This window comes from Metopolophium dirhodum, chromosome 1, assembly GCF_019925205.1.
Source record: "Metopolophium dirhodum isolate CAU chromosome 1, ASM1992520v1, whole genome shotgun sequence".
Taxonomy (NCBI): domain Eukaryota; kingdom Metazoa; phylum Arthropoda; class Insecta; order Hemiptera; family Aphididae; genus Metopolophium; species Metopolophium dirhodum.
This window is the reverse complement of record NC_083560.1, coordinates 72,293,922-72,310,035: the sequence shown is the minus strand read 5'-3', so window position 1 is coordinate 72,310,035 and position 16,114 is coordinate 72,293,922. Positions and strand designations below refer to the sequence as shown.

At 31.4% G+C, this 16,114-nt stretch overlaps 1 protein-coding gene across 2 annotated transcripts in view; it reads left to right on the top strand.

The window, feature by feature from the left end:
• The first annotated feature begins 461 nt into the window (after positions 1-461).
• The window catches only part of LOC132953762 (neural cell adhesion molecule 1), a 191,533-nt gene continuing 175,880 nt past the window's right edge, over positions 462-16,114 (top strand). For both annotated transcript variants that reach the window (XM_061026115.1, XM_061026114.1), the window contains exon 1: positions 462-1,485. In XM_061026115.1, the coding sequence (XP_060882098.1) occupies positions 1,311-1,485 (175 nt within the window). In that variant the 5' untranslated portion in view covers positions 462-1,310. The remainder of the gene's footprint in view (positions 1,486-16,114) is intronic.

Here is a 16,114-nt window from a genome sequence, read left to right as displayed (position 1 = left end):
TTTACCTATTTCGTGATTAGGACAATTACCGTACTATGCAATACACTAATACATACATATATGCGTCCAGCCGATATTACAGTCGAACACACAAAAACTCACGAGTTTTTTAACACTCTTAAAAAAAGATAATTTTTGGCACCCCCCCTCGACTCTTGATAAAATCTTGGCCATATTGTTATCATGCAGACGTGTTTTACAAAAACAAAATGTTCATAATATTTTGCATACTAATTATACGCCTATGTGGTATAAGCTTACCTATTTCGCGATTAGGACCACTACCGTACTATACAATACACTAATGCCTAATAATATGCGCCCGGCCGGTATTATGGTCGACCAGCATCAACCGGCGGCGGCCGTCAGAGAGAGCTAACGTACGCGATCGTCGTCGCCGCCGCCGCCGCCGCCACTGCCGTCGCCGTCGGTTGGGCCACACTCGTTCTATACTCGTTGGAACGTCTCCGCGACAGGCCGCCCCCCGCTCGGAGGCACCGTACACACGCCGTTTTCAGTATTGCCGCGTAATACATTGCACCAGGTCGCTTTCCGCCCGCCGACGCCGCTCCACCAGGCGCACGTGTGTAGTTCACAACAACGACAATAACAATAATAAATACCATTGGCTATTATACCGTCCGTCGGCGTTGTCTCAACGGCGTTGTTGTTCGATATTACCGTCAATAGTACAATATCATTGTTATCGTATACACGCCAACAACAACTCGAGCGGTACGTACTATCCGTCTTGGAAAATGGAAAATGTCCTCGTCGGCCGAGACGATTTGTCGGTATAAAACATTGCGTAGTGTCTCACCAGCTGCTCTATGATATAGGTACACTAATTTTCGGCACATAATAATATCATAGTGTGCGTGATTGCGATCGTCCGCTGAAAAGAAAAATTCAAAATTTAAAAGGGACGGAAGTTGTTGGGTCGTCGTCGCCCCGCGCACAGACGGTTTGTGCGTTCCCTCTTCGCGTGCCCCCTCCCCCCCGCCCTGCCCCGATCGCGACGTTTTTTCAAAAGCTCCACTTTTTTTTTTTTTTTTTTGTTCGTTCCTAGTTTTCGTTTTTTATTCGCGCTTAAACGTTTTCCGTTTGATGTCCACACCGCGTACGGCCCGCGGCTGCCTACCATAGAAACATTGCCGCGAAGTACTCGTAAACACCGCGCGCGAGTGTGTATGTCACCGCTACACTTCCTTAACGCCAACACTCCCATATTCACCACATAATATTACACTTGTGCGAAACTCGAACACGAAGAAAACACGTCATACGATTCGGTACACTGATTTATATGTATGGTAAAGCATTACCGCAAGCCACCGTCGAAAAAGTCTAGAACTGCCCATCGAGTCGTCGTCGCCGCCACCGCAGAGATGGATCAACCGGCCGCCGCTGAGCTGCAGACGATGTGGAAATCTCGAAAACTTTGGACGTCCATCTTGCTGTTCGTATTGCTGTTCATCACACCAGGTAAAAACACAATACTACGATAACAATATTGTCATTACTTGTCTTTAATATTATAATATAGTTGTCATGTTATTACCATTAGTTTGTTATCTATCGTTGATAGAATTAAGAAATACAAATTTCATAACACGTTCATCCGTTTGTTTTTACCAATAAAAAAACATGGACCGAAAGTAAATTAATTAATTGTGGTTCGGCTATGTTTTTGTCATAGTTGACACAATTAAATTAATTATAATTATTTTATTCATGATTAACTATAATAACATTAATTAATTACTGTTTTTTTTTTTTTTTTTTTTGTTACTATTCTTTCGGGTTTCATATTATTTTCCATACGAACGTTTACTTTCGTGGACAATATAAAATATATTATATAGAGAAAGGTAAAAATTAAACGAACTTTATAATTATACAAATATTTATAAAGTGGTTTTTGTTACAAATACGAAGAAGGATGAATAATTCGAGTTAGTTATAACTATTAAATAACACGATATATTAAGTATTATGTGTATTTGGTATTATTTAAGTATTATGCACAATTATTTTTGTGTAAGTTATGTTTTACTTTATTTTGTATAATATTAAAAATATTCACATATTTTATAGTTCTAAAAATATTTGAATACGTTTTAAAACTAACAACTCAAATTCGAACTATTAATCATTCCGTACGAAGTCCGGTACCTATCCATAATTTCACTAAATAAAATAAATCTTAAAAATATCCTCACATTATTTCGGAATAAAATAAAATAAATATATTTTCAAATAATCAAAAATAATATATTACAATATAATACGAAATAGATATTAATACTATTTTTGAGATATTTACGTACAGAAATAAGGCGCAATAGTTATTTTCCTAATCTTGACTCTTGCAAATAAAAGCTAATATTGTACGAGATTATTTTTTAGTTTACGTAATTCATGAAAATAATTGTCTCCGATGTAAAAGTATCAAACGTTTAAAAAAAAAAGTTTGAAACATAAACAGTTTGAGAATAGTCGTTTTAAGAAAAATGATCACGAAAGTTAATGGTTCAAACGCACATTCAAGCAATACCATTACATTATTTACAAACTTTTTACGTACAGCCGTTGAAATAACGACATCATTAATGGCATATACTCGCGATTTTGAAGAAATTTAAAAACCCTTTTTTATTTATATAAAAAAAATAATATATTTATTACACGATATCTGTATTTTAAGTGTATATTTTATTGCACAACAACGATGATAACTTACTATTCTATGGTGTATGTGGGAAAATGTATGTAAAATACTTATATACAAAGATTTGATATATAATATTTATCGCTTTAACTACTTGACAACCATAAAACGAAATGATTGAAATTTAATAGAGACCAATACCTATAGTGACAAAAAAATAAATAAAATTACGAAAATAGAATTTCGTGGGGCGTGCGGCAAGTATTATACTTCCATTGGATTTTGCATTTTATAACTAAAATGTTTATTTCACATTTGACAATGGTTTTTATTTAGGGGGGTTAAATTGTTCTGCGGGGAGGGCTCAGCTTACACCCCTCTACACAGTAGCACCTACGATAGAACCCAATGTTGAGTTTTAAATTATAACAGTCTGAATAACTTTAAATTGTATTTTAAATTTATTTAAATTTTATCACGCGTCAATACATTTTTAAATAAAACACAATTCATATATTTTATGTTTTGATTGTAACCTTTACATAATATTATATTTTTACTCAGAGTTCAACATTGAGTCAGCCTTGTGTGTATTTTCATGGTATTTTTCGGAAAACTATTTTCGGACATTAAATAACTCAAACACAATCTTTGCTAAGTAATTGCTCATAATTTAATCAATTTCTAAGTAGTATTCGAGAAAATTTCGAAATATTGTTAACGATATAATCAATTGAATAAATACTGTTAATTAATGGATAAGCCAATCTCCATTCATAATATTATTCTGAACGCAATTATTTATCTTATACCGAGTTACCAACAGCGTCAGTTACCTGCCCAATTCTATAGAAGCAAACAGTCAAATATTAATTTATACCACTGATTTATAACCAATAAAGACATAAAATAATTAAAATTCACTATTCTGATTATAAAATACATTCAAGTATAACACGGATTTAGACTTTAGAGTTACAAGAAATTACAGTCAAATGGTGTGGCAGACATATTTTTTTAAGCCAAAAATAAAAATATTGTCGGCTTGATTTAAAAAGTTGATATACTATTGATTTTTTTTTCTTAAAAGGAGATATTGATTTTACAAAGATAGGTATGAGTTATTTTTTGTTAATTACATGTTTTTTATCGATTATCTTAATTATTTCGGGTAAAACCTTGCTCCGGAAATGTCATGTAAAGTTATCCATTTATCGGGAATCAAAAACATAAAGCAACTCTTAAAAACTAAACTTAATTTTACATTAGGTAGAGTTTCTGGAAAACTACGAACGGTTAAATTTACTGTACTTACATTCAGTTTTCAAAAATTGATTTTTATTTCTTACTATTTTTGACAAGAAAATATTATAATTATTAAATCTAATACTATTTGACTTCATGATCACCAATGAAACATTTTCAAATGATTTATGACGGTGTTACATATTTGTAAACATTTTAATTATTTATTGTTACTTACTGCTCACTAGTTAATAACTTCAATAATAATAAGGATATATATTTTTTAAATTAAAATTAGACAAAATTTTAAGGAACTTACGATTTAATACTATTCAACCCAGAATTCAGACTTAGATTGAAAAATAACTAAGTGATTGATAAGTTTGAATTTTAATGAATCGTTTCCTCTAATAATAAAAATATACATTGTATATATTATAGGTATGATACATAGAGCGTACCTACATTTATTATTATTCTTTAATTTTATTTCTCAACTTCTTTATTAAAACTTGTCATATTGTATTGAATATTATGCTAACCTAATACACATTATAAGGCGATATTAATTTTTGTATCGTTTAAATGCATTAAAATGTATGTTACACTTTTGATACTGTTTTTTGAACTTTTATTAAAATATGAGAATAACGGTGCTTTTATATTTGTTTAAACAGGGTTAACTGTTTCATAATTTAGACTTTAATTAATGTTATTATTTGATATTTTAATACGACTGTGCTTATAACATTGCAATATGACAACGAACATTTTAAACTAAACCAAACTCAAATAACTATACAACCAACCTGCATACTTCATCCAGAATATTTATTTTAATTTGTCCAACAATTGCAAACGAATCACGTCAATTATACGACACTATTATAATTCCAGTATTGAGAAAATTAACAAAACCGGCCTAAACTCGGTTCCTGTGATATTCCAGTTACTTTATGATTAACTTTGACTTTTCAAGAGTGCAAACCGTTATGACTTTATGAGCTATTCAATTTTTTTGTTTTCAACCAATTCTATATAACTTTAAATTATGCCAATTAATGATGTTTTTGTAAAAAATAATAGAGTTGATCATTACGAAATTATTTTAATTTGATAATTTCGATTATATTAGAATATTATGCATTATTGATAGCGGCTAATAGTAGAATTTTACTAAAACCGTAGTAGGCATAGGCACATAATAATATAGAAACTGTTAATATTATGTACAAACCATATGAATTATTTATTTTTCTTTCTGTCTGAGAAACACCTATACTAATAATAATTGAAAGCGCCTATTTTAGTGTAAATATTTAATGAACCATAAATCAGTTATTTATAATAGCACAATACATATAATACATAATATATACGAGTGTTATAATAAAATATTTATTTAGTTTGAAATAAATAACACAATATATACATTGTATATATTGCGATCGTATAATATATTATCTACTGTATAGTTGTACCTACACGTATGTGTGTGACTTTGCTAAATTGTTTTTTAACCAGATTTATAATCATATTAACATAATATGCGTGTATTATTGTGAATTATTTTAGTAATAATATGTACGATGAACATCGATTAGTCCTCCCCCCCCACTCGTCTCGTCGGACGATACTATAATAATGTGGATAGATTATGGACACGATTTAATCACTTCAGCAGCATATTATTGTAATATAGGTAGGTACTACAGTGATATTGGTAATTTTTTTTGTCTTCAAATGTCTGCGACTTAACACACGACGACGGTCGTATACGACCGAGGTGGATACGGTGCTCTATAGGCGTAGTACCTGTCGTGCGATTCACGGTGTAAAAAGATGAAAAAAAAAATGTATAATTAATCTTAGAGGTGTTGAATTCCCGGCTAAAGTTGTAGTTATATCGTAGTCGTGTTTGTGTATGTTAAAGTTTACAGTACATGCGTCGTAGAAAGTGCCAGTTATTGTTGCGAGCGTGCATATACATTCGTTAAAAGTTTTAACTACCGTCGACTGTTAAAAATATCACAAAGACATTTATTTATTTATTATTATTTTTTTTTATACGTTTATTTGATAACGTTTCATTTACTGTTAAACGAGCCACTTCCTAAACGCTCGCGTACGACAGAGGCGAATGAAAAGTAACACACATATAATAATAATAATAATAATAATAATAATATTATACACTACCTATATATATATATAATGATATGTTATAGTGATATTATTGCGCGGAAAGATCTAGTGCGAAGAATAATATACGACCATGCCAATTTAACGGGATGTCAAAGAGACGGTTGAGAGACGAATGAATGAAATTTGATAGTACCTATATTATAGTATAATATGTATTGCCTTAAGGTGTTGACGGCACCCGACGAAAATGTATATAGCTTGTAGGTGAAATAAAACGATACTTTATTTTTTATCTAAATTAAATCGTCCGATATTTAATTTACAAGAATATTGTTTATATTAGGAATCTATATTAGGAGTATGTTATAAATTATACTACATATTATTTTTTTTAAATTTTTTTTTACCAAAAAGTGCTTTGCGGAAAATAATTTGGTCAAAATTATAATATGCCTCGCAAAAGCTGTTCATCATTAGTATGTAAGGTGCATCTATACTACATGACTAATTGATAATAAACATACAATACTACCTTTAAAAGATAATATTATGTGGAAAATAATATATTGTATGTATTTTAAATTAATCGTTACACTTGAGAATGTTTTTTTCTCATAAAATATGAATAATATAAACATATAATTCTTTGTGTTTTTTTAAACTTTTAACGTGCACTGTACACACAGTAATTGAGTAACGGCGATGATATAAATTTCTGATGGATAATGTTTTTATATGTTTTCAAAATGCTTCATTTTTCCATAGCCTTATTTTAATGAGCTTAAGGATGAAAAAAATATCAAAATGTAAATAAATCTGATAAGAAAAATATAACAGTCTTTTGGACGGAATAAATATTTTTTAAAAACAAAAATTCAGTAAATAATCTGGATATATCTTGACTATCTAAGAGTCATAATAAGAATCATCTTAGACACACACACACACATACACACACATATAAATAAAAATAAAAGTGCATTGTTAAAATAAAGGTAGGAATGAAAAATTTTGTACGACCGTATTTGAAAATAATCATAAAATAAAATATATTATTGTATTATATATATTTTTTTGTCATAGTTCTGTATTGTTTTTGCTATTTTTATGTTTTAATATATGATTGCGAAAATCGTTGAACCATTATGTTTAAACAGTAATTTACTGAAAACTTTGAAGTTGGTAAACATTGTTATTGTTTATTGAAAATCAGTGTGTATAGGTATAATAGCTGTGGATATTATGGACATAATTAATTTTACTTTGTCTCCGAGAGTAGAGCAAACATAGATATTACTTTGTTCCATTCATTTTTCATTAATGTTCTTTTTTTTTTGCACAAGCAACAGTTATTTTTTAAATTAGACTCGAGTTTAATACACTATCAGCATTGCATTATAAATACAATTATTTTGATGCCGATACGCCATTTAAATGTATTTATCGAGATTTTTCGTTTAATACCATCGAAAAGTTAAAAAAAAATGGTTATCGATCGGTGTCAGGTTCAGATGTATTATAAAAGAAAAAAAAAAAAGAAAAGAAAGAAAGAATGAAAAATGTGATTATGTACCTAAATACACACTTCGTTTTCTGTAAAATAACACTGATCGTTGGTGGTCTCCGCTGTAATTCAGCCGAAGATAGCTGTTCATCCGTAGTTAACCGTATTACACAACTTGATATATGTATTTAAATGCACTATGCTCATAACGACAGCATATAATATAATGTTATAGTAACGGAGTATATTATAGAGTCTGCATAGTGTCACTTGGGCGTACATTTTGTGATTATTATAATAATATTATATTATAAATTTGAATAGAATAACACGAAAAAAAAAAACAACGACAATAGCCGAACAATTCAAAACAATTCCATTAAAAGCCGAAAATATAATATAATAATATTATGGTCGAATATATTCATCTTGGACATTTTACGATGTCTATAAAATATTAAAATAAATAATCGAGGGGAAAGTCGAAAACCGCAAGGATTAAAAAGTTATGAAATAATGAAAAAGTTTTCCTTAAACCCGGTCTCCTATTTTGGAGCTTTATGGGAACATATTAAAATGCGAAACCGATGGACAAAAATACGGCGGACAATAGAAATCGTCGTTTCTACAATATACTTTGAGATTTGTTTGTGAGCTGGTGAATTTTAACTTTTATTAATTCACCTTTCAACAACCGTGAACGGTTGTATTCTGCGTTTTTCTGCAGCCTAATAAAATTCGGCAGTGAGGATTACTGAGAAACGGACAATATAATGATAAAAAAAAAAGTCGTTGCTTTTAGCGATTCAATAGACCGCGGTTGTCGTCTGTTCTGATTTAGATAATATTCTCAGACGTGGGTTTGTTATGCATCTTTCATTCCAACCTACGCCAGTCTGAAGTATTCGTTATAACTACCATTTCGTTGATTGTTACGTAATAAAAGTGTCTGTGTTGCTATTCCGGCCAAAATATATGTATATAGGTGGGTATTGTAAAACATGAAATATTTAACCAAAATGTTTTTATTTAACAATCTTAAAAATATTCACAAAAATAATAAAATTATTGAATAGTGTAACGAACTTAAGCTGTTGAGAACTTACTAGCCACTAGAGATTGCGTTAACTATTAAAAATCGTTACCTATAATCTTTTCTGTGATTTTTTATGGCGTTCTCTATTACAATTTAACATATTATTATTTCACACATAAATGATTATTGTTAACGTGTCTGTGAATGGATGGTTAATATAAAAATACGAAACGTATGAATATAATATGAATGTAAAACGTAATATAAAACGACTAATGTTTTTTAATCATAATATTATTAGAAATCCACATTCGATGAAGTTATGTGCTTGCATAAAAAATAGTTCCTTAACTATTATAACTGACGTAAATAAACCTAAATGAAAACCATGATATTGTGATAACGCTTGGACGATAATTTAATGAAAACAGTTTAAAAAAGATTAAAAAGTTAATTGATTTTTGTTAGTCAAAAAATTAAGACTATTGTTCTATCCGATATTCGCACGAATGTAGGTATACCGTATAACGCGGTTTAATTGCTGTTACAATTTATTTTTTATAGCATTACGCATTTCGCGATTTGTTTGTTTTTAGTATACCTACATTTTAGATTTTCTGGTTGTAAGTTTGAGCCCATTTGGTAAATTTATGTGCTTGTTTAGAGGCAATAGCGAGACAGAGATAGAAAAAGAGAGAAAATCCGTTTGTATAAAGAGTAATTGCTATTTCTTTATCAGTCTTTACTTAGTTTAGTTAATGTGGTTAACCGATAGGTACCTACCATGGTCTGTAGGCCATATATGTTGATCCCATATATTCGCAATAATATAGAGTGTAAAATACATGTTGGACCATATTATTTAAATTTGAAACAGAATTATTTATATTATAACTTTTACATTTTGTGGCAACAAGATACATAATATACTTAATATAAAATTGTTGAAGTCTGAAATAACATTAGGTGTTAGTGTATTATCTAAAGCGTTTTTTTTTTTCGACATACATTTACTAATAATTTTTTAAAACAAGTTGTTTGTTATATTGTTGGGTTTAATTCTTTTGTTAGTTTTATATTTTCCAAAAGTTTTTGTCCCTGGGGTATAGTTTATGGGAGTCTAATTTCTTCATCTGCACCATTAGTGAGGTAGGTTAACACAATAAATAATCATAATAATGCTATAGATCGATAGTACGAGTTATGTTATTATACTATACTTACTAGGTAACATTATTGAACTACCCTATAAGTTATACCGTTATAAACCTTCATTATGATTGCGAATAAGTTAATATTTATGACATTTATAAAAACTAACGAAACCTGATTAAATTTTAAATCATCTCAATATTATGATTAGGTACAGTTTGTTTCACTGACAGTATTCATTTCCAAACAAAATCTTATAAGTTTGATAGTAATTAATAAAAAGAAATAAAAAATGGTACCTAAACAAATTAAATATTATAAACATTAATCGTTAAAAATAATATATTCCCCATAATATAATTCGGTAATAGATGTCCAAATTATAAATTATACTAGTCTCGAGTGAAATAGTGAAATGTTTATAATTTAATTATAAACCATTAAAATGCCCTCAATTAAAACCAATCAAAAAAATAAATAAATAAATAAATATTACGATTATTACAAATTACCCGATTGTGTCGAGAACAATAATATAAAATATAATAATATTGTTTCTTCGGTTAGGCAGGCGTTGATAATAAAACCACACGTTGATTTATTCAAACGTAGTTGGACCGCTGCGAAATAGCTATGAAAACAAAATATTAAAAAAAACGTGCGTGTACGATAATGCAACCTGCATTTCCAATAAAAGCGTAAAATGACAAGGAATGAGAATATAATAATATGTTACGACATCGAAACATTTTTTGCCCTACGCTTATTGGCAGTAACGCTATTTTATTTGCCGATCCGTTTGGCCCCGTTACAGAAAAAATAAAATAAAATATGTCTCAACGATTTCGCGAACGAGAACCAAAGGCCATCACTGAAAAAGCACAATGAATTCGTGGGACGTTTTTTTTTATTATTGTAACATTTTATATTATCGCGTGCCATTCCGATACAGCAGCGGGTCGTGCGTTAATTGATCATAATAATGTTTAACGATACCTAACTCTTGTCCATCATAATATTATAATATGATTTATTAAGATATATTATCGACTTTCGGGAAAACCGTTTCGCCGCCGACGAGTAAACCGTAAATGTCGAGATCATCTGCGGCTGTCTTCCAATATCGATATTGCGTTTTTGGTGCGGTTTGTGCGCCGGAAGCCGTTTAAAGTGCACCTGCGACCGTGCGCGATGCCATCCGTATAAATTGCGGGCGAAAGCTATTTATTTATTTTTAAATATTTAAAGGCGGCGACTCTGACTTGTGGCATCGACGTTCTTATGATATGTATATACCCACTGCGGCTGAAAAAAAAAACAACCGTTTCTGAGGAGTATTTCGGCGAAACCGATTTTGGTGAGGAGGTGTGAGGGGTTTGGTGGGTCCCGATAACTATGAATTAACTTTCCCGAATTCATCGGGTGCCACCCCGGAAATATCGCGCTCGACGGTGTGAACTTTTTCGAAACTGATCGTGGAAATAATATTATATAAGAGCCTACTATAAGTATGTGTAAAAACCATAGAAATGGGGCGAAATATTATACACGACGGCGGTGTGTAAAGGCATCGCCCGTTGTCTAGGGCCTTTGACTGTGTATAATATAAAGGCCACGGACAAAGCTTGGACTTTGCACGCACCCAACTGAAAAAAAAAAAAAAAATAAAATGTTTTTTCAAAACGTTTAAGTTAGTCACCCGCTCGATGAAATTTGTAAACCTTCATCACATTTTCGCTGCAGACGACCGATATTGAGCCCCTATACGCGACGTGTCCAAGTACTCTGCAGGTTCTACGAATATTATTGTTTGATCCAGCTCAGTCTTGCAGCAAAGTTACCTTGGTTATATGATTACATCTATCTATGCATATATAACTGTTATTATACCTACACACACACACACGCACGCACGCACACAAACCGCGTGTGCTCGGATGTTGTTATTATATTATTAATGCAATAATACATTAATTCGACAGTCTTTGACGGCGCGAGAAATTGTGGCAACCCTACGCACACATAGGCAATAATGGCTTCGGGCGCACAGTGTGTGAGTGTGGGGGGCGTATATACAGAGTGAGCAAACAAAACGGTTTTTAGACAATCATCACACGGTCGGAACGGCTCTTTAACGGATCAAACGGATATATATATATATATATATATGTATACACATAATATAATATTATATTATATGTTATTTCGAAAACCACAGCGGTGCATGGTGGTGGTGGGTTTTGCGGGCACGGCGGCGGTCGGGTAAGGGCGAAATGGGGCGCTTTGGTGTCGTATCGTTCGCTCGGCTGTAATATATACGTTTCGATCATCGACGACAAGGCGCAGATTCCGTTTAACCACCCCGCCGCCGCCGTGTGAAGTTGGTATATACGGTATGTCGGTATATACCTTATAAAGTGTGCGTCATGCCCGCGATAGTCTTAGAGCGTAAACAAAATTATTACTTTGACGGCGACACATAATATATAATAATATAATGGCGTGCGCGCAGTTCAGGTATATACGTACACAATACGTAAGAAATGCTGCTTTATCCAAATAGCACGTCATCTCTTAGAACAGCTTAAGAGGGTTGCGGGTCAGCCAGAGTGCCGTGCAAAGGACATCGCAAAGGTTAGACAATAAATATTTATTATATACGTACATAACGTTTTTACATAAGTAACACGATTTCATTTATTTTGTGTTTAAATAAAAAAAAAAGTTTAGATTCTTATAATTAGTATTTGAAGATATAGTTTTTCAAAAACTTAAAAAATTAATAAATAAAAAATAGTGGGTATTGTATTTAAAAAAAAAATTTAATAAATTCGAATTTATTTCATCAAGTCATGTTTTAACCAAATATTACATTTAGGTACTAATTATTTTTTAAATTTAATAACAAAATAAATAGTTAGTAGGAATAATTATTAAATTTAATAAGAAAAAAATTTAATCGTATTGTTTTAAATAATAACTAGGTACTTATGTATTAGAATAAAATCAAAGTAAAATATTTTCATTTCTCACATGCGCATGTCACATATTAACTCCTGGCTGCAATTGTTACTCAGAATATTTAACTTGTAACTCTACTTTGCGTTTAATATTGGATAATATAAATACAATATAATAGGTATCTGATAAGTTAAAATGTAATGCATCATAATTATATAATTATATTTCCTATTACAATGTAGACCACGATGTCCGAGACGTGCAATTTGTGCAGACCGCTTCAAGAACAATTATTTGGATACTTAACCGTAAATTTTTTTTTCACCCTGAAATGATTCGGATGCACCGGGATAAAATAATTATCGTACAACCTCCGCCGTACGCCACCGGACGAGGATACTTGAAAATATCTGCAGGGAGGGTGGCATGGAGACGAGATAATTTTTTTTCCAGCCGTCCGTTTATATATTGCAGTCGGCACGCGTTTTATCCATAGCGACGATGGAGGAAATTCGCCAACGTGGTCGGATTTTTAATCGACCACGGTGCATTTAGCGAGAAGTGTTTGTGCCACGAGAAGTGGAAATAAAATTAACCGCACGCTTATTAATGTAGGTACGAATGTCACGAGATTCGTGTATCGTAAATGGTTTATGTCCGATAACATTTACCTCAAATAGGCGAACAACTTGCTGACAGCCGCGATGAGTGTGGGACGGAGACATTAATTTCCAATTAATATATATAGCTACCTACCTGCCGGGAAATTACTTTTTATTCGATTATAAATGTCTAACTTGTGTTGATTATGTATTTTGTTTACCGTCTAAATCGTCGTCATAATAATAATATTATAATCGGAACCGTTCACCACATATACGACTCGTTTTACGCAGTAAATACGAACGGAAAAAAAGAAATTTTACCAAATAGAATATAATATTATAATGTATTAAGTACAGTTTTATAGCTATCTACTTACCTATATATACCATAACGATACTGCTGGTCAAAAAGTTCTAATAATAGTAGAGGCTAGTGGCGGTGCAGTAAAAAAAATAAATAAAAAACGGTCGCGTGATTCACGGTGCAGTTTTCGTGATGTGCCACAATAACTAATAACTATAAGATTGAACCGCAATATAATATATTATAATAATAATATGTTTCATAACTTGTCAGACGTCCGTGTACGAAGATATGTGATATTATAATATAATATTAATTGAATATTCAGTGTGAGAATAACAATATTTAATTTAATACGTGAACATTGCTAAGTCAATATCGATCGGATCAGTGTCAATCAAACGAACAATGAATAATAATTAATGGTAGTACAAATAATACTATGACCACAAGCTACGCGTTATATTTTTTTTTTTTGGAGAGGGGTGGTACAGACAATGTTATTAGATTTTTTGTGCGTCCAGCGGCTAATCATTTTTATAGCTTTAGATTATTTCTCCAAAACATAAGGATTATAACATTAATATCACTAAAATAAATTATAATATGTAGGTACCTATTTACACACAATGCACTTACCGTCTACATTATCCATTAATCGTAAATATTATTTTAACATTAAAATAATATATTTTTAGGTAGAAGTTAGGTACACAATACTGATAAATAGTTATTCAAATAAAACAATACAATTTGAATTTTTAATTATTCGGTAGAAATTTTGTTTTATTATATAATATATAATAAAACAATGATAACAATATTACTAAAACCTACGGTCTGAAATGAGCTATTATTAATTTTTCCGTTAACACATTACATAATACATAATAATATTAAATACTCAAATATTTAAACTTAATTAAGGACCAATTTTTAAGTGTATCTGGATTAGGATTAGGACTAGGATAATGGTAACTTTTAAACGACTACGTAAAGCGAAATCGTGTAAAATAATTAAATCACCATAAAACAAATTAGATTGGTTGTGATTGTTAAAATAATGATTTTAAATTTTATAATATATTATAGCAATTTATTATCATAGGTATATTTATAAAATACATATTTTCAGTATAATTGATTTATCTTAATATCGTTAATTATTTCAATCGTGATAATCACCGAAAATCGAAACAATTATCTCGGGTTCTTGTCATAAGAAAAAAAAATAAGACATAACATAACACCAATACTCTATACTTCTCATTTAAGTTTATAAAGAAAAAAGTAAGAAAGAACCTACATAATATAACTAAGTAGGTTTATTAAAATATTTTAAGAGTTAAGACTTACAAAAAAAAAATTAAAGAAAACAAAAATCATAATATAATTAAGAGCTGGTTGGACAGTAAGTTAACCTAGTTCGTTAGTATAAGAAGTGAAAATTAAAGAAAATATTACCATGATAATGTATATTTTATGCGTGCGGGGTAGTAAGCGGATGATTTTTCAAAGCGTGATAAGTTTAATTTCCTAATTTTCGAAACCGTGTGAAACCGTTAAGAAAGGATTTACGACTTTAACCCTGTCACCGGCAGTGACTCAGTTTACGGGGCGAAAAAAATAAAAATAAAAATAAATAATAAGAATAATTCCGGAGTTGGCGTCCCCCGAAATGTGTTTGCAGCGTTTATAATATCAACCGTATATACACCTCCTAATAATATAATAATTCGACCTCTGCGGCGGCAGCAAATATCGCGCGATAATTCTCGAGATCGTTTAAGGGAGTGAAAAAAAAAAAATGCACAATATCAGCTAAAGTTACCGACTGCACATCGTTAGCGTCGCGGGTGCGTCTCTCTCCCCCCCCCCCATCAAATCGTTTTCGGGGCGACGAATGAAGTCGTAATTCTCATTGTAGTAATAGACTCCCAGGACGATTCGCGTTGTTATTATCATTATTGTGTGCACAATATAATATAATATATTATTATTATAATAATATAAACTCGGTAAAATATGTTACCTGTTTGTACACAAAACCGACACGCATAATAATATGCAGTGTCAGTGGCGGCAGACCAGGTGGTGCGTCATTGGCTCGTATAACAATGCCAGTGTGTGTGTGTGTGTGTGTGTGTGTGTGTGTGTGTGTGTGTGTGCATACAACTGTTGTAGTACGAGTAGGTATTTTATAATAGCGGTGCGAAATATTGGCCGTTTTGAAAATGGGGAGGAAAAAAAAGTCAATTGTCGCACACATTGTCATACATACATGGGTGTACTGCACACGACTGCAGCAGCAGCAGCGGTGGCTCCGATACCCCATACGAACTATTGGTTGGGGTCGTTACCGGGCAGTTTTGAAAAAATGTCAATAAATCTGCGAGCGAGGACTATAATATAGTACCAAAATATTATATGTATATAACGTTGTATACTCCTCGTGCAGGCCAATAACTCATATAATATAATGTGACTGTGA